General features: G+C 46.5%; 1 protein-coding gene across 1 annotated transcript; it reads left to right on the top strand.

Annotated features, from left to right (window-relative positions):
* Positions 1-569: 569 nt before the first annotated feature.
* On the top strand, positions 570-19,686 carry LBHD2 (LBH domain containing 2). The gene is made up of 5 exons (XM_072338343.1): positions 570-709; positions 9,703-9,800; positions 13,110-13,200; positions 15,338-15,542; positions 16,620-19,686. The coding sequence occupies exons 3-5, from the start codon at positions 13,111-13,113 to the stop codon at positions 16,694-16,696; spliced, it is 372 nt and encodes a 123-aa protein (XP_072194444.1). The 5' UTR covers positions 570-709; positions 9,703-9,800; position 13,110; the 3' UTR covers positions 16,697-19,686.
* The last annotated feature ends 117 nt before the right edge of the window (positions 19,687-19,803 follow it).

Genomic DNA, 19,803 nt, shown 5'->3' with positions numbered 1-19,803 from the left:
CTCTGGCTGAACCCACAGCCCCAGGTGTGCAGAGGGATAGAGGCAGGTCGGTGTCCTGGCACCTCACAGCACGTGGGTCGCTTCCCAGCAGGATGCTCTCCCAAGTCTTCATCCCACCACCGCTCCCCTGTGCCCACTCTCACTATGCTGCCCATGTTCTCTGCCTGCCCCACAGATACAAGAGGGGCTGAAAATGCCCCCAGCCACCTCTTTGTGGAGACCGACGGCAGGAGGGCCACAGCCCTAGGGACACCTCTGGGCAGGACGGTGAACGCACACATCCCTTCCTGCTAAAAGAACACCCAAAAAGACCAGACAGAAACTTTGCCCCTCGTGCTTTCAACATTTTCTCAGCAGTGGATGGGGCGGGGGGGGGGTGGAGGTCCCTGCTCCCTGCGCGTCGGAAGGGCACCGGGCGAACCCACGCGGCACAACGGGAGGTGCCGGGCGGCGGGATGGGGGGAGCCGGGGAGGGGGGGGGGGGGGCGCTCCCCGCCCCGCCGGCGCTGCCGGGGGAGTGGTTTCCCCACGCCGGCAGCGGGGCCGGTCCGCGGGCTGGGAGGTGCCGCGGTGCCAGCGGCCGGACGGGAGGATGCGGGCGCGCTGACGGAGCTGCCGGCTCCCCCTCTGCCGCCGTGCATGGGCGGCGGGCGGCTGCCGGCCTCGCCTCGCCTCGATTCGCCTCGCCTCGCTTCTTCGCTCCGAGCCGGTGAGCCGGGACGGGCTCGGGGTGGGTGCGGGTGGCGGAGCGCTGCACCCCGGCACGCTCCGGGCAGCGCTTGGTGCGGGGTGAGGAGACCCTGCGGAGCGCCGGGGGACCTCAGCGCTCGGGCAGCGCTCGGGCACGGAGCGCCGCGTCCCCGCGGAGGGAGCAGCGGGGGATGCAGAAAGGGAGGCTTTGCGTCGCTTTTCTTCTTCTTTTACCGTTGTTGCTATTATTACTTTTCCTACATGCTTATTTGTTTAGTAAAGGTTGTTAGGGGGGGCTGGCTAAAGAATGGGTTCTCCTTTAAAGCAAAACTTGTTTGGCGAGCGGAGAGGCTGTGTGAAGGAATCCCGATGAATGAGAGTGGCAGGGAGGCAGTTGTTGCTCTGCTCTCGCTTCAGCTGTTCCTTTATTTCGTGGTTTTTCGAGGCAAGGAAACGGGTACCGAAATGCACGTTTAGGACAACGATGCTTTGCTCGCAGGGGGAGAGAACCCTGGAATCTTGCGTTATCCATCAGGTGGTGAACGTCACACATAAGGTTACTTGTACGGAAAGAAAGAGCCCCTTTCCCCGGTAAATGAGGACTATGTTGCTCTCGGAGCGAGGGGTGTGAATGTTTTCCTGCTGCCAAATGAGCGTACCACAAAAATTCGCGGTTCATCTGGGACAGAGACGTGTTTGTCGGTTTCTGAACACGGCTGCAGGCGCGGAGGGGAGTTGGGCTGGGCTGCACACGGCGTTAACCCCTCCAACCACAATAAGCAATGCGCAGAGACGTTTGCTTCCATTAGTCCTTTCCTGACCACAGTGCAGTCTGATAGCAGAGAGAGCTCTCCTGGCTGAAGGTTCACATCGTACTGAAGAACTCAGAAGTTTGTGCTCCCGCACCCGCTTCTGAGCACGGTGCCTCCTTAGGGGCAGCCCGGAGCTGAAGGTAAAGCGGGGAGATCTGCCCACACACCACTGGTCCCAAGGCGCTATTTTCCATCTCTTAGTTTTAATGAGCAACGAATTTGGTGCCCAGAAAAGATTCCAGCAAACAGCTCAGGGTTTTGGTAATTAATATTCCATTTAAAGAACACGTTTGTGGAGTCAACGTAATGATTGCAGGGAGAAAACAAGCAAACAGGGAGCGACTCAACCCTGTTTCTTTGCTTTCCTGATCCAGCCTGACAATTTGTCAATCATTTGGAATTTCCTCCAACGTCTCTGCTGCATTACTTTACCAGGAGAAATGAATGTGCCAATATAGTCACAATTTTCCCTCCTTCCTCACAATGATCTCTTTGTACTGAGCAACAGGCTTTTGCTCAGTTCAGGTGTCAGACCCACAGTGTCACAGGTTGACATCGCTCCTTGGCTCTCACTTCCAAAACGATGTCCTCATCTGTGGGCCATTTACCCACACCTGCCTGGTTTGAGGGGGTCGGTCAGGGCAGCCTGGCTGCAGGGCAGATCCCATGGCATGTCCCCAGGAGAAGCCCTGAGGGGATGTCAAGGATCCCTATGTCATCTCACAGCTGTGCCCTTCCCTTTGCTCCTCAGACATCTGTGCTCTCTGGAAAAAGCTTGTGCATGAATCACTTTTCCTGCATTTTCCTTCTTCAAAGGAAGACTTTATTGCAAGCCCCAGGAAAACCACCAACCAGTAACAACTCAGGTGGAATGAAAAGGCTGTTTGTAACAAACAGGTCCTCAAAACCTTAACTCAGCCCTTGTTCGAGCCTCCGTCCCTCTTTGGTTGCAAGTTCTTAGGGGCTGGGATCACCTCTCCTTCCCACTTAGGAGAGAGCATCAAAAGGACCAAGCCTTGCAGAAGGACGCACAGCCCTACTAACGCACATATGCTTTCAATGAGATGATTAATTCAAAGAAATAATTCCACACTTTTAAAAAAAGAATTCATTTTTATCTACATTTTATTCTTGCCTTCCATCACACCCAACCCTATGGCAACAGCATGCAGTGTTCTCCTGCCTTCCTTCTCAGCTCGGGGCAACTTCCCGTACTTCAGAAATTCAATGATGGTTAGAGTTTTAATTCCTAAGGAAAAATAGCATCTAAGCAGCTAATAGCAATTAGCTGGCACTGGGCTGTGGGGCTGTGACACCTGTGGTTGTGCTGCTAATTACCAATAAGGAACATTACAAATCTTCTCATTGTCTTTTTTTGCATGGGAGTGCGTGTGGTTTTGTTGTGGTGGTGGTGGTGTGGGCTTGTAAGCTTTTTTTATGTGGTAGTTTATTTTTCCATCAGCCTTTAACGCCTTTGCTGCTTCGGCTGTGCTGAATTCTGTGCTACTAATCTCAATATTGCATCACATCACAGCACTGTTAACACCATATTCTGTTTTCCCTGAAGTTACGAGGAAGTAATTAGTTTATCCTTTAAGTAAATGCTATTCTATCTACCTAACCTCTTGCCCTGTTCTGCTACCTAGCAGTGACAGACAAACAGGCCAGAGCACTCTTTCCCATTGCTAGAAAGGCACTCGCATTTTGCAACCCATTTCCCAGGATGTGTCCACCCAACAATCACTTGCTCTGAGTTGATATTCTAAGACACTTTTTTCCCCACTCATCATCTGTAGCATGAATTCTGAGCCATGCAGAAAGATGCAGGTCTCTCCAAAAGTTAAGTAGTGGAATACTGATGGGAAGATTCAACCTCTACTGCTATACCACCACCATCTGCTTCTGGTATTGTAGGCCAACATAGTAAAATAGGAGGCACTTCTTTTGGAGTCCTCATACTCAAGGAATAGCAGAAGGAAGCTGATTTTTATCAGTTACAATCCCAAAGCTGCTATAAAGGGAGCGACATCAGGGACAGAAGAATCATCATATGCCAGGGAAACAGAAACAAGTGCAGGGGGGTTGGAGTAGGTGACCCTTAAGGATCCCTTCCAACTCAACAGTTCTGTGATTCCATGGCATTTCTTTCTGAGGCCTTTCAGTGATGTCCCATCCCTGTGGGCTGGGATAGATGGGCTCTGATCTGCTCAGTGGCAGCCAGCCCACAGCAGGGGGTTGGAACTGGGTGGACGTTAAGGTCCTTTCCAACCCAAACCATTCCATGATTCTATGCTTCTTTTTAGAAATGCTTGCTCTGACTTAGAAAGAACGCTGTATTTACTTGTAAGGTGTTGGGTTCGTGAAGTTGTTTGAAAGAACTGAAGCCAATTCAAGGTTCACTGCATGAGCAGAGCTCAGTAACACTGCTTGGCTTTGGCATTTCTCATCTCCAAAGTGTGTTCTCAATGAGACAGTATTTGCACAGCAATTACCAGAGGAGATACCCCTAAAACTATTTAACAGCTTATCTCTAATTTTAATGGGGCTGTTCTTTTAATGAGGTCCTTTCATATCAATCAGCTGCTGAATCCAGTGTTAAGAAAGAAACACAAACTTTCTCTTGGCACATGTTTCATGAGGACTCTGTGGAGATTTCCATGATACCGAGGTCTACAAGCATTCGGAGGAGCTCGCTTAGTCATTCTTCCCATCTGCTCTGCTGCTTCCTCCCTCCCTCTGCTGCTCCGCATACACTTCCTGACTGCCTGTTCCTCGGCCCTGGCCCTGCAGCATGGCTGGCAGTCCTGCTCCCCTCTGCTGTTGGGCTTCTTCCTGGGGGCATCTTCTGCTGTGGAGTTCAGGTAGTTGGGTGCTGAGAGAGTTAGAGGAAAGCAGAAAAGAGAAGAGGGAAAAGGAAGAAAAATGAAAAGGAAAGAAGAAGGGGGGGGGGAAGGAAAAAGAAAAAAATAAAAGGAAAAAGGAAAAGAGAAAAGGAAAAGAAAAACAAAGAGAAAAAAAAAAAAAAAAAAAAGGAAAAGAAAAAGGAAAAGGGAAGGCCACCAGAGAAGCACTCATTACTAGCTGCACTGCAAACAGCATTTGCTTAAAGCCTTGAGTCACTCCCAAACCACGCAACTATGAAAATGTGGCCATTGTGCTCCTCATTTAGTCATTTTTCCTTCTTTTCTGGTCATTTATCAGTGTAGCTCTTCTTTGCAAGCAGGGCCAGTGGGAACTTCAGCAGCTTCAGCAAACCTAAGGCTGAGGTCTGTGTGTAGTTGCAGTGCTCCAGAGCTGGGGATGCGTAAGGTCAACCTCAGCCTCACCATGCTGCCAGGGGAGCTGAGGAGGTTGAGCTGGAGGGATCCAGCAGCATGAAGCTCTTTGGAAGCCTGTGTTTTCCAGTGTTGGTAGTCCACAGATGAGTGTTTGAGAAATTCCCCAGGGTGATATTTACCCCAGTAGCTTTTCTGGAGCAGGAACAGTAAAACTGCTGCTTACAGTGAAGTTAGAGGAGGGAAGCAGAGAGGTCTGGAAATAGCAACCTCCCACCCCTTTTTGCTCTCCCCAACCCTGTGCTGTGTCTCATGCTGAAATGCCGGCTTCTCCACATCGAGAGTCATTTCATCTTGCTGCTTCCTGAGGGAGATCGACATCTCCTTGGAGCTTGCGGTGCCAAGGAGAAGCAAGAAGCTTTGGCCTGTGGAGAGCAGAACTCAAGTACTGCGTGGGCAGCCGAAGACAAGAGCTTCTGAAACAAGGAACAGAACAGATCTCTAATCTCCAGAATCTGACACATATCACACTTCTCTCAGTTGCTTAGGAAAGAGATTTGCATCCAAAAAGAAGTGGGAGGTTGAAACAGGAGTTCATACACACGCGGATTTGTCTTCAGTGGTCCATGCAGTAATTTACATTTCTCAAGTTCCATGGAACCCACAACACTCCGTAAAATATGTCTATTACAAATGCACAATCAGGGGAAACAAAGAAGCCAAGTTCCCATCTGTAGGCACTCACCCAAGTGGCCTGAAGTACTACAGGGACTGAGCCACAGCTCCATCCTTGTGGATGGTCATAAGCTCAAAGCATACAAAAACTGATGATCCACAGAGTCATAGAATCACTAAGGTTGGAAAGACCAGTAAGATCATCCATTCCAACCATAAGCCCATGCTTGTGACCGCTCTAGACTGTGTCACTCAGCACAACATCCAATCATTTCTTGATCACCGCCAGGGACAGTAAGTCCAGCATCTCCCCATGCATCCTGTGCCAGTGTATTTGTATTGCTACTCTTTCCAAGAAGAAATTTTTCCCTATATCCAACCTGAACCTTCCATGGTGCAACTTAAGGCCTCTTGTCCTATTGCCAGTTACCTGGGAAAAGAGGTCAGGGAATAGAAACTCCTGGCCCTAGAAAATGCTGACATTTCCTTGCAGGGATATGCACCTTCTGGTACAGTGTGAGCAGCTCCTTCATACCTTCACCCACTACAGCTGTAGCTTTGTCCTACATTGCCCACACACCCACCTTGACTGAGCTGACAGCCCAGTCTGCTGCAGCACAGTGGCCCAAATAAGGCATCCATTCTTCTTCTAGGTGGAGAAAGCTCCTGTTTGTTGGGTATTACCGTGCAGAGTTCACTGTAGTTTGTCAAAATTTTCCAGTTTGCAAAAATCAAGAAGTGGATCATTGCTTCTCTTTCTCCATGCAGTTCTTTGGCCTGTTCCAATTTTCCTCGTAATTGATAGGAGGGATTTATTTTCTTTTTGTAGCACACACAAAGATTAGGATCCTTGAATGGAGAAAAGTTTCCATTTACCCATAGTCTGTAAGGAGGTGAGGTTGGAGGGGATGGGAAGGCCAGGGCTGAGGTCCCCATTTGTTTGATGTGTGGGCGAGCTCCAAGATTTCAGTGCTCACAATTTAAGCAAGGGGCTGGAAAATCCCCTGGGATCACCCCCATTGTAATAAGAAGGGGATAAACGATACCTTTGTGCACAGATCGGTGTTTCAAGGCCAATTTCTACTGCCTATCTACACTTATTTGTGTTACAAGGTGAACCTTCAATGAGACATTGTTAAGCTGTTATCATAATATTTCCATCCGTGCTCTGTAGGGAATGACTTACACGGGAAGCAGGGAGGGAGGAGGGATCTCACCCCAGCCCTGCCTGCTGAGGCCATGGCACATGCTGGTGCCTGAGCTCTGCTTTCCAGATGCCACCCAGCTGTCCTCAGTAGGGATTGCCTCCAGACACAAGAGACCCAGTGTCAGAGGTGCTGCTCCCATCCGGGGAGCTCTGTGCCACTAGAACTATGACCAGTTCTTCTTTCTGTCTTGCTGACAAAGCACATTCACCTTAAAAACATTTACTTTGCAATTCACGTTGAATTTATCCCAAGGAAAGGCATCCACTTCTGTGAGTTGTGTACAGAAGTCTGTCCATGACATAGGGGTGAGCTGGGCTGGGCTTTCCACACACCTGTTCCAAATCCTACTTATGCTCCTGGCTGTCCTTACATGGGACATGAGGCCACCCCTCTGAGACAGACCACAGTTCACCCCAAAGTGACAGAGAAGTCTGGAGGGCACCATTCAGTGCCCATTGTTTTCATAGAATTATAGAATCACAGAATCATTAAGGTTGGAAAAAGATCATCCAGTCCAACCCCAACCCATCCCCACCGTGCCTACTAACCACGTCCCTCAGTGTCACATCTCCATGGTTCTTGAACCCCTCCAGGGACGAGAGTGACTCTCCCACCTCCATGGGCAGCCTGTGCCAATGCACCACCACTCATTCTAGTTTTTCCTAATATGCATTCTGAACACTTTTGTGGAAATCTGTCCTTTTCTACGAGGTGGCAGGAGGATGGGCATCGATCCAGGTGCAGAGGCCACCGTGGAGGTATTTCCTTGGTCTCTCAGGTGGAACCATCTCTACCATTGTTACTGTAGCTCTCTGGAATAGTCCCCAACCCAATAGCTCTGTACTGGAAACTACTGAGCAGACAGGGCTGGAATGATCAGAAAAGCAGTAAAGGTGGAGAAGGTAGAAAAGCTTTAAGAAGAAGTAAACAGAGCGAGGCTTTGCTGGAGTTGTTTCCTGGCAGTTTCCACTGCATAAAGGCTCATTGCATGGCCTCAGTAGCCATGTCTGGTTTTTAAAAGATTAAGCAGTATCGTAGAAGGAGGGGTATTAGTTAATGTTTCCTCTGGTGTCAGCCAAAGAAGATAATCACATGTATTAGGTAGATAAAGTGAGTATTTACTCTTCAGAGAATAAACACATTCTGGTAGTTTCATACACTGCTCAGCACTGAACTCTCCAAGAATACTGATTGGGGAGAAATGATTCTGTTTTGAAATACGGCTTTGTGGCTTCAGGAAGGGACTTCCTCCACTCTGCAGTGTTCAGGAGGCTTTATTTTCATTACAGCTTTAAGCGGCTGAGCCTCAGGAGCTGCCATCCCCTCTCATTGCAGGCCTCATGGCACAGAGTTCCCACAGTTGCAGGTAGGGATTGGTCTTGGTTCAGTTCTACCCCAAAGTCCTTACTGAGGCTGGCAAAGCAAAAGGCATTGGTTTCGGTCATTCCATCCTGCATCGATCCTCATATAACAAAGCCCAGGCATCCACCTAACTGGCAGCTGGGTTGGCTTGGGTTCCAGCTGGTGCCCAGCGCATTCCCTCTTACTCCATTTTGTCTTTCACTGAGAGATGACTCAGTGTAGTAACTGTTCTTATGACATCTAGTCTTCTCTGAAGGAGATTTAAGGTAGATGAGTACTTGCTGAATTGTCATGGGTTTAAAAGCAGCTGTTTTGTAATGGGTTGTGGGATAAAAATCTTCTTCCCAGAGTATTGGATGACATGGTATTGGATGCTCTCTGGTTTCCATACAAGAGACAAGGTCTGAGTGTAGTCATGAATTTTTAAGGGATAAAACATCAGCATCTCTGGAGCTGGTTTGATCACTGGGGGAGAAGGAAAATTGCCAGACAAGAATGAAACCCTTCTGAATTGGATTCTGGGGAAGGAGATGTGATTTTCTCTTTCCCCAGTTTGCAGGACTCATGGCCAGGGGCATGGAGAGAAACTCCAGAGTGCAATGGACAGTCTTTTGCTGTTCTTGAAAAAAACACATAAAAACCAACAAAAAAACCAGTGTGTGGCTAGTCCAGTGTTATAAATCGTGGTGGGAAGGCTTCCAGAGCAGGTAGATTTGTTTAATCACTTGGGCTGGTATCCAAACCACCGAAGGATATAAAATATATACACTAGTGCCATTCACTTCACTGAAAACACCTTTTTCCCATCCAAGGAAATAGCTGTGGCTGGCATGAATATATATTTGGCAAGCTGTTGAGCAAAACAAATTTCTCAGAAGATCATCTTTGGCCCAGATACTGACTATATTTCAGCACTGTACCTCCTCAAGCTCTTCAGCTAAGACTTTCTGACAGGGAAGTCATAAGAAATCGGTGAATAATTCTTTGAAATGGAGGGATCCTCACCTCTGCTCACCAGGCTCCCCATTCTGATACCACTGAAAGTATTATCTTCAGTTTGGAGAAGACCTTTGCAAAAATCCCTTCTCCCATGACATCTGTGGGAAACACGCAGCCATGTAACTCAGTTAACCTTCTCCCAGCTGATTTTTCCTCTTTGTATGTTGAGCAGTTGATACAAGAGCAGGAGTCTTGTACTTTCATGTCTTGAACTGTGTCTCACTAAGCAAGCAAAACCTGCCAAACAAGGAGATACATCTTTATTTTCTATTTTGCCAAATATCTTGAAATTTCCTGCATGAATGGCAACTCTGCCTGCGGTAGAGCTTGATGATCCTTGAGGTCCCTTACAATACAAGCCATTCTATGGTTTGATGAAAGAATTGCTGTGTTTCCCAGTTTCATCAGTTTTTGTGTAGCTTACACTAAGGAAAACAGTTTATCATCATAAAAAGAGTCGTACTGCGAGGTATTTCAGCCTGGGTAATGCACATTATAAGCTTTGAGATCCCTCCTAAGTGAAATCACCTCCCATTTTGGTGTAGAATATTACCCAGTGCTCCAAAGCAGGAATTTCTCTGCCTTCTTCTGAAGCAGCAAGCTCACCATAGCACTCCTTCTCTTGGATGCTGCTGGCTTTGTTGTGGTTGCATTCTGACTCCGTTGTGTTGTCTCTTTCAGGCACTTTTAGGATTTGACTGAGCCTGCACAGCACTTTGTCAGCAGGAGTGAACATCTGCAGCAGTTTTCAGAATCGACGTCCATTTACATGATTGAAGGTAATGTGCTTTCTTCTGTCACGGCCCCATACTTCCACTTGTCCCCTTCTGAGTCTCACGTTCTGACTGGATCCCATGAGCACAGGATTGGGCCCAGCTTGGTGCACTTCTGAGCATTCTCCAGGCTGGGTCACACAGCACATGGCCATGGAGCCCACCAGCCATGCAGGGCTGGAACTGTGGGCTGTAAGCTTCTCACTGCATGTGCTGCAAAATGCACATGCAATCCTGCTGCCCAAAGGCACTTGTCTGTTGTCAGCACAAGCCTAAAGCACATTTCTATCCCTGAAAAGTCTGGCAGGCATATGAACTGCCAGAGGGGCTGAGAGGAGACTCTCTCGGCTTCAAATGCTCCATTCAAAAATTTAGGACATGGTGGCTTGGGGTAGCTTAGGGCAGAGGAACACAGTTGCCCAGCTCTCTGATACCTGCTTCAGAGAAGAGGGGGTTTTGCCCCACTTTGTAAGGAAATCTTTGCCTGCGTCACACAGCCCACCTGTTTTCCGTATCCACGTAAGTGCTGCATAGTTTTGAGCACTGAAATGGGTCTTCCTTCAAGTACAGTTTTGCAACCAAGAATTTTGCAGGTCGGTTTTGCCCTCTGTTCAGAAACCAAAATAAGAATGTGTGCATTGTTTCTCACAGTCAGTGGTTTAGCACTTGTCAACCTATATATTGCTCTGCATGTTACTGACCTTCTTAGTGCAAGCACAGACAGCAGAGAGTGGGCTATTTGTTTGCTCCGTGCCCCTGGAAACAGATAAGGAAAGCAAGGTCCTGCCACTGTAGCAGTTGCATTTAGGATAATCATCTTTGACTGTAGTTGTCACTGAAAAGCAAGAATAGATTTTGCTCTTTTTTTTTTCATAATTGGTATATTTAAGCTTAATTAAACCTAGGGGAAGTAAATGCATCTCTTAATTCACTGCTAGAAGAATTTTAGGGTTCAGAGTAGGTGACTCATCCATCAGAAGAGAATTTATTCTTTGTTTGTAAATGCTATTTATTGCCTTGTTTTGCATCACTATGGCTACTGTATGTCATTGGTGATATCAGCACCTACCATACATAACATAAATGCGAGACTCGCTTTGAAGGAAATGCAGTTCTTATAACCATTTGCTGCTATCAGCCACTTTCGTGTTGTATGTTAGCGTTTCTCACATAAAAGCAGCAGGAAAAGTAGCTCAATATTTTTCCATCAAAACTGTCTGAGGTAAAATTTCTCCTGCACATAAATCATATTGCAGTTAAAAAAGCCCTAAGCAGCACCCATCTGCTTCATTCAGATTCTGTGACTTTATAAACAATTTGCTGATGTCCTACAGTGATTTCGGAGTTTCAGTTGAACTGATCTGCTGCTGCTTTCACGACTGTTTTATTTATGGTTGCTTTTAGAGTTAAATACCTGATTAAGGTTGTTAGGACCACCTCTACATTTCCAGCCCCTATAGATTTCTTCTGCTTTCCTTTTAGTGCTTCTGAGTGGAGACTGAGAACAATTAATCTTTTCCAGCTAAATCCCAATTCCTCTGCCAATTGCATGCCTCCCCGTTCTTTTCTGAAATGCATCAACTACAATCACTTCTGCCATCCTATTCAATCAAACCCTTAAGTTGCACAGATTTCTCAAATGGCCTGGGCTTCAGCAGCTCGGGAGCTGATTCATGGAGGCATCTGCTGTAACACTGGCAGGACTGTCACCATTTTCCCAGCCAGAACCATTTGTCTTTATCATTTAGAAATAATCTGCGGGGTGTAATGTGGTCTTTGGGAAGCACAGAGCCCATTATTGCTCAATAATAGAATTTCATGAGTCTTAACAACATCTTTGAACTCGCATTACACATTTGAAAGTGCACATGTAGATGTATGTGTTTGTTGTCTTGTGGAACAAGGATGTAGAAGTAATTTACAGACTTGGTTCATGCTGAAATGCTGCTAAAATAAATGAGCAAGCCATGGGCAGCCCAGCAATCTGCTGCTGGCTGGCAGGGACTGACCCCCAGGGCATGTAGAGGTGGGATGTGTCTTCTCTGTGGTGGCCAATCCCAAGTCTTTATAAAGCCACAGATTCTCTGAGATGTTTTCCAGGCACACGTGCACTTTTTCATCCCAGTCTCTTTCCTTGATATACGGGATGAGGCACCAAACCTTGGAAAGGATGGTTTAAGCTGGAGGATGGCCAGAGCAATGGCACGTACATCCTCTTGCTGAAGTTCATAGCCCATTTCTGCTCTCCTATTGTGTGTGTAGCAGGAAACGTATTGCTTGATTTGGTGTTGGCTGAGTCCAAGGCTGGCTTTTCAGGGCTTTCTCCAAGCTGATGGATTCCTACAGGGTCAGGCCATAGTCCACAGCTCAGCTGAAGTGTCTCCTCAGTCTGCGATGCTCTTCCTTAGATATGATGCAGTGGGGTGACAGTCTCTGTGCTGTCAAGCTGCTCAATGCTCTGGCTAGTTAAACTCCTTGTGATGGGTTTTGTAGTAATTGCAGATACTGTAAAATTTAGTTTTGTGGGGTAATTGGTAATATAAGCGTGAAGCAAGCTATCCTTGAGATGTTTTCATTTGCATTTCTCAGTAGGAGAAGCCTTAACAAAAGAGGACCAGAATTAATGGCAGCGTTTAGCTGTGCTTAATGGGAACTGCTGTGTGGCAGGTGGTGGTGGTGCCCACAACCTGCATGACACAGCCTGGGCAGTGTGTGGCACATGCTGGTTGCGTGCCTTGGGTGCCAAACAGCACAGGGAGTGCCTAATGGGAACATAAGCGGCTTAGGTTCCTAAGTCCTTGACTGAAATGAGATTTAGGTGCCGAACCTTCCCTGATGCATTTGAAAATCCTATTCAACACTTCTCTGAGTGTTCAGGGAAATAAAGACTATGGCAAATCTAGTCCTTAGACACCAATCATGCTGGTGTGTCTGGAATTAACCATTTAAAAAGGAGTGCTAGTTGGTAAGGAAGTGGAGGAGACAATTGGGAAGGGTAAATATTAAAGACATTACAAACAATCGCAATTAGAATTTAATTCAAGATCTATATTGAACCTTTGATTTGCACTTTTTTAGGATAAAAATGCAGCAGATTAAGCCAAGGTTTAGTGGCACAGCCATACTGTCACACTGTGGGAACCACAACCCCAGGCACATGTGCTAAAGAGAGGAATCACAGGCAAGGGAATACTTCAGAAGCTGCTTAGAAAGGACAGTCTGCAGTGTAATTAATAGAACAATATGTTTGCTGTTATATTAACCGTATGGCTAAGCAGAGAGCTGGGTTTTCCAATTCTGTTCTGATCTTTGCAGCATGACAGAGGTGATGAACACACGGGAACCGGTGATGGAGGAATTTGCGCTCAGTCAATCTCCTGAGGAGGAAGGGGGCCCTTCCAGCCAGGTACCATTGGAAAAACTGCAAAGTGTCCTGATGTTCACTCTGGGTGTGCTCCTGACAGGGGTACCACTTCTCTGGGATAAATCCCATAAACTTGGTGGAACTGGGTTGCTTTGCTGCACGAGATGTATTGCTGTGAGCAAAGTCAGTGCTAAACTCAGCTAGCTACTCCGGCTGAAAACTGTTGTAGGTTAGAGTCCTATCCACAGCTTAATGATGTCCAATGGAGACAAGAAAGTAAAATGAAATGAGAGGCAACACAAAGCCAGTGACTCAGCAGGAGAGCTTGGTTTGTTCCAGCACCTTCCAAGCCCTCTGGCCAGGAGAGCCGTCCTTTTCTTCCTGCCGCTCCTGCCCACTCACTGCATGCTCCAGCTTCCTCAGAAAAACACAGCGCGGCTTCCTGCTGCTCCTGACTCATTCCTTGGGGGGACGTGGTACAATGCTGGGTGCCGGGGGAAAAACACGAAGTGATTCGTGTGAGAACAGCACAACTGAAAATAGCGTTGAGGTTGTACAGGTGCCTTGCCTAAATTTTTGTTGCAGCATTAACAATCATATTTAATCACAGTTTTTCATTGGTATGTGTCATCTCCTCAGTCTTGAGAAAGATGGAGAAAGCAGGAATTCTGTTGCTTTGCATTCCCCCTGCAAGGGGCTATGGGCCATTGTAGCAGCTTCTTAAAAGTTCCTTCCAATCAAGACAGATGACATGGAAGTTTCCTTCCAGATTATAAACAGCTCCAGAGGTGTAATAAGAAATGAGGGGGAACTTTTCTGATAGTCAGCATGAGCTGCCTGTGAGAATATCCTTGATCAGAATGAGTTTTTCCCCATGTGAGTGCAGCTCTGGGAAGCAATAGAGAGGTTTAACTTCAGTGATTCCCTTGGTCTAACTACATGAGAAAAGTCCTTCTTAATTGTGTCTCAATTTGCAAGGCTAACAATAGTGTATAAAATTTTCCATATTCATGTAGTTTGGAGTGATGAATTCCCATGACAATACCCAGGGGAGTGGAAGTGTGAGGATGAGAATTACTATCCATCCTCATCTTCAGCCATGCAGTCAGATACAGGCATTGCAGAAAAGACTGAAATGTGCTTGCTGCTTCCCAGACACGTTGGAAGGGAATTGTCCCTTCCCACAGTCTCACATCCCCATGGCAGCACTTGTGCCAAGTGGAACAAGTGAGGCATGAGCTTTCAGAAAGAGCAGCTCACAGGATGAAGGGAGGTGGCAAAAGTAATGGAGCAAACACCTCTGGTGGATTATACCACCATGGTCAGCAAACAATGTCCTGGGGGATATTGAATCATAGAACCAGAGAATGGCTTGGGCTGCAAATCTAGCACGAAGAACTTTACAGTCCATTAGCACAAGATGGAAAATTGAAAACCAAGAGATGAGGATTCAGCAAGCAGCAGTAAAGTTTGTGTGATATTAACAGCCTGGAGGTCCTGGAGTGAGTTTTCCTTCAGTTCAGTCTGGCCTCCAGCAAAAAAACAACCCAGAGATAAGTTACCCTGAGGGACTACAATGAAGCAGCTGTATTGGAAAAGAGAAACAACTATTATGTGTTATAATATTCGTCACTAAAAATACCTTGTTCAGCTTCAAGCTCCAATCACTACATAATGTTTGACCTATAGATTCAATATGAGGAATGAAATAATAGCTGGCACCGTCCTCTGTGTAAAGATGATCTCTGGGGCTACCTGTTTGCATGAATGCATCATAAAGTATCGTTTCACATGACAGAAAATAGTTCTGTGGCACAGGGGTTTCTTAATAAACTCACTGCATGAAAATGTGAATAAATCACATCAGAGCAAAAGGAAAGGCTGCAGCATACATGAGACTTAGCATTCTGGCAACAAGCTTTGTATCCTACAAACAGACAATGAAACACAAGGACTTGGCGACACAGTGAGTTTTATTGCTAGTGTCACCATTTTCAATGCGCATGTTGGATCACATTAAGTCACTGTACGAGGTTGAAGGGGCTTTTGGATGGGCGTAATAGATGGTAGTGCACATCTGGTGTAGAAAGGATGCTAAGATGGAGCACGCACCACACTTGCTCTGAATACACATCCTTGGGCAAGGCTTTGACAGGAATGTCCCCATGTGTCTCACCAGGCTTTCCCAGATACACGTGAGAAGTACCCCAAGCTGTCCAAGAGACTGCCATCGATTGTGGTGGAGCCAACTGAGTCCGGTGAGGTGGAGAGCGGGGAGCTGCGCTGGCCTCCCGATGACCTGAAATCAGCAGAGGACAAGGGTCTTCATGGTGACCAAAGAGTCTGCATCCAGCAGCAGCAGCAGCAGCAGATGGATATGGAAGGTCTGAACGAGCAGTATGATCCTTGCTCCCCATAGGAAAAGGGCAGTTTCAGGCTCAACAGAGAACCAAATAACAGTGGGTGCACAGAAACACCTGCACATGGAGTGGAGTCCTGTGAACTGACCGAGTCCTTGAGGCTTTTGAGGTGTTTCCATCAGGTTCAGTGCTGGCCACTCACAGGGCCAACAAACTGTGTGCTGCACATTAGCAGTTCACCCTAGGAAACAATAACCCTGTTCAATAGCATATCTCTATCTCCCTATCTCTTAGCCTAGAATTAGAGTATTTAACAGCTGCATGCTTTCAAAGCGTCACGGTGTCCCAGGAGTGCATTAGTGTAACAGGAGCTCACAAATATGTAGATATGATAATAGGGTCACTGTGGGCTAAATATGCCTAAAGATAAGACCTTGTTAGTGTACTTCGTACTCTACTTCTGGTGCCCTTTTTTTCCATCTCAGCGCTCTCATTTCCCCTTAAAGAGTGAAACAGTTTCCAATTCCATGCAACAGCATTTGCCCCGCAAATGCCCAGAGACATCAGCTGGGATGGGGTGCAGGATGCACCTTCCCATGCCTTCAGAGGGACACAAGCTTTGATTCTGTGGTGTCACATCACCTACTGTACCAGTCAACATTCCTAGGCAGAGGCAACCACAGGGTTGTATCACTCAAGAAGAAATAGGACCCAATCTATGGCTTGGACCAGAGGCGCGTGTTGGCCTCTGTGTTGTTTTTGTGCAGTGACATTAGGACTTGCTACATCTTCAGAACCAAACATTTGAGCACTTAGACAGCAGGCAGCCCTCCCACTTTGGTGGCTGTCTTGCTTTTAATGAAAAGGGTCATCACCTCGTCTCATTAATACCCATCCCAAGGTCCGAAGTCCCCTGTGAAGTCAGGCTGTGATGCACTCAGAGTACATTACTCCAGGTTTAACTATTGGTTTGCAAGTACAACAAATTACCAATTTCAAGGCTGAGTGCCCAGCAGATCATCTGCCTCATGGAGCAGGGAGTCACATAAAGGCTGTTGTACAGTATGGGGGAATCAATACTGACAAACCATTTCTTTGCAGATACTTTAGTGCATCCAGCTCCAGAAGTGGAAGACAGCACAGATACTCTTGAAAGCAGAACGGAAAAGGATGAGTAGGAATTCCATGGCCTCAGAAGTGAAACTTCATTATGAATGTTGTTGACAAGCTAACACACTCTGAAGATATGTCAAACTAACCTGTATTTAAATTTGCAAGGGTTTTATTTAGTACCTGGTAGGAAGTGTATGGGCTTTAGAACTGTTCTTTTCAACATTTTGACTTTCAGGCTGAGATTCATATTATTTGTTTAGTTTGTCCATGGGAAACAAAGGGACTTGTTGGGAAATGCACCATAGATCTGAGATTGCAAAGGAAAAATGTTCCTAGTTTCGATTAGCACATTTCATTGGATTTACCTTTTTTAAGCAAGGCTGCTTTCAGGTATCAACAGCAGGACCAAGGGGTTACATTTCTCCAGAAGGGGTGTCTTATATCTAAAACCTTTATTGTTTTTAGCCATTTAAAACTAGCACTGTGATATTATGGACAATAGTTGTAATATAATGTCACCATTTGATTTTGTAACTTTTGTATAGAGATGCAAGTGTAAGATTAGACTCCATCACTACGCAGGATCTCCAGGCTGCCGCCCTGGCGCGGATCAGAGCAGATCTCTCCCTTTGGCCAACCTGTGCAAACTGAGGTGAACCAGCCTTGTGCTAACTATCTTTTCAGTAGGGCTCAGAAGTTTCAGAAACACTTTCTTGCTGTACATTGATGAACTGGAATAGCTAGTCTCTGGTGTTTGTGAGGCTGTTTGCTGTAGATTTGGTTGGGTGGGTTGTGCTGTTTGTGTGCTCTTTGGGGACCAGGCCCAGCTGTGCTCTCCATTGAAGGCAGCAAAATGGCTCCTGCTTTTGCTTAGGCTGGATTTGTCCCACCTTGTTCCTAGAAGATGTTGTAACTATTCCTTTGGTATGTTTTGTGTATAAAATAGATGCAGAGGCTCAGCTCTTCCTCCTTCAACCCAAGCCATGCGATGGTTGGGTGGGTGAAGGGAGCTCCATGGCATGGCCCAACCTCCCCTTTCTTTTGCGGAGGCTTTTCACCTGGTGCCAGGTCCTCTCCACAGCAGCCTCCATCCTGCTCCTGGGGAGCCCTCACCTGGCCCAGCCCTTTGGCTCTGGTTGCACAGCCATCTCCAAGACCACGGCCCGCAGTGGGATGAGTTCTGCACATACTGGGCTTTGATGGATGCTCTTTGTCTCCTTGTCTGGAGATGGATCCGTGGGCCATTTCACAGAGGTGAGCTTGCTCCTGCACAGGGACCTTCCAGAGTCTCCCTCCTGCTGGGCACCATCCCATGAGAAGTAATGATCTTGGCCCAAAATAAAACCCCTTGGACAGTGTCGGTGGAGATAATGCATGTTCTGAAAGGGTGCGACTGCTTCAGTGACAAGAGTCTTGAGAGCTACGAAGCTGGATGCCTCCATCTCAGCAGAGCCGGACAGGGTCTGTACATCCAATTAATGTTGCAGCCGGAAGAAGCCGCTTGCTGTGGGTGGAATGAAATAACAGGATTTCTTAAAGCATTAACTCCTGAGTTGACTTTCAAGTGCATTCTTCTCTCCAGTAACCATTTTCTCTAAAGGAAACTTTCAATTGTGTGATGATGGATAACATTTACTGGCCAGGTGTATTAATAAGATACATTTATAACTTCTTAGCAACCAAATTTAATATATTTACTTACAAAGAATTCTGTGCAATGAATGTTTAATACAAAGGAAAGAGACTATTTTACTTCAAAGCAACATTAACTTATGTACAAAATTATAGCTCATTATTTGGGGTGTTTGGGATCTAGGACCCTTTTTATAAGCAGTGTAGTGTAGTATAATGTGATACTGAAGTTTAACTTTGCTCTCTCGACCTATATAACAACCTGTTCTGCCTTTCTGATGTAGACATCCTTCCCCACTCTGTCCCCAAATTATTCATAGTGGTGGGTGCACCAGATCTCAGTAGAGCTGCAGAAGATTCTGGGATCACCTCCTATGCCTGGCTGCGGTGCCTGGGCACAGGGTGCCCTTTAAAAGGTGCCCCAGCACTGGCTGTAGTTTACTGGAGCTCTAGGGAAAAGTAGCGACGTTGACGATGTATTTTTGGCCACGTGATTTCCTTGACCCTGTGCCTGCCCAGCTCCATGGGGAATGACAACAGACGTGTCATTTGATTTGCTTTTCACTTTGTAAAAGGAAAACCAGTTATTTGGAACACTTCCCCTCATTTTATGTGCACTCTGTCTGCTCTCAGATGCTCCCTCCCTTCCTGTTCTGGATGGCCCTTATCCCATTTCCACCTGAGGTCAATGGCACTTCCCTAAATAAGTTTCCCAAAGAAATAACAAAATGCAACTTCCACCCTGACAAAAAGCCACACGATGCTACTTTTTTTGCTCGTCGTACACAGCGCTGCAGCCCATGCAGAAATACCAGATTTCCTTCTTCCAGCCCCACCACTCCCCTCTTTCCTGTTTCCTCTTCCTGCTACTCCAAGTCTTTCAGCTGAAGCAATGGATGCTTCAAGACCTCAGCTTTCCACTGAAGCTCTGTGGCCCCAGTTTAACCATCACGCAAAGCCAAACTCCTCCTCCTTCTTTTATTTTTCTGAGCATGGGCCAGAGGCCCTAAAGTAGGTGAGCAAGATAGAGAGAAACTTGTTTTATATGAACAGGCCCTATTTATTCAACTTGCAGGTCTATGAACGTCCACTTACTTTGTCTGTGTGCAGGTGTTGTCTCTATGATAAACTCGGTCGTTGTTTTGTATTTTTTTTTTTTTCTGGATGAAAAGCTTTGTAGAAACAAAAAAGGAAAAAGAAAAAAAAAAAAAAAAAAAAAGACATTCAGTCATATTTTTCTAGTCCAGCTTGTAGAATATTTCATGTAGCGCAGAAAGGAAGATTTATGGAGTAAGACGTTGTTGGATTTTGCTCTGTTTCTGTTCTTTCTAATTTTGTAAGATGCCACCTGTACATAATACTCAACTAATGTATGTTCAGTAGATGTACTACACCATTTAGCCTATTAAATGCCTATAACAGACTGATTGGATGTGGTGTAGCTGCAGTGCCTTGGTCTAAAAGCCCAGAGAAAGTCTTGGGCAGCTGCTGTCCCACTGCTGCCCTCTATCCCATGGCTCCTCCACAGCTCAGCTCAGTC

The sequence above is a fragment of the Excalfactoria chinensis genome, chromosome 5 (genome assembly GCF_039878825.1).
Source record: "Excalfactoria chinensis isolate bCotChi1 chromosome 5, bCotChi1.hap2, whole genome shotgun sequence".
Taxonomy (NCBI): Eukaryota; Metazoa; Chordata; class Aves; order Galliformes; family Phasianidae; genus Excalfactoria; species Excalfactoria chinensis.
Note: the sequence above shows the minus strand (reverse complement) of the source record. Positions and strands in the feature narration are given on the sequence as shown.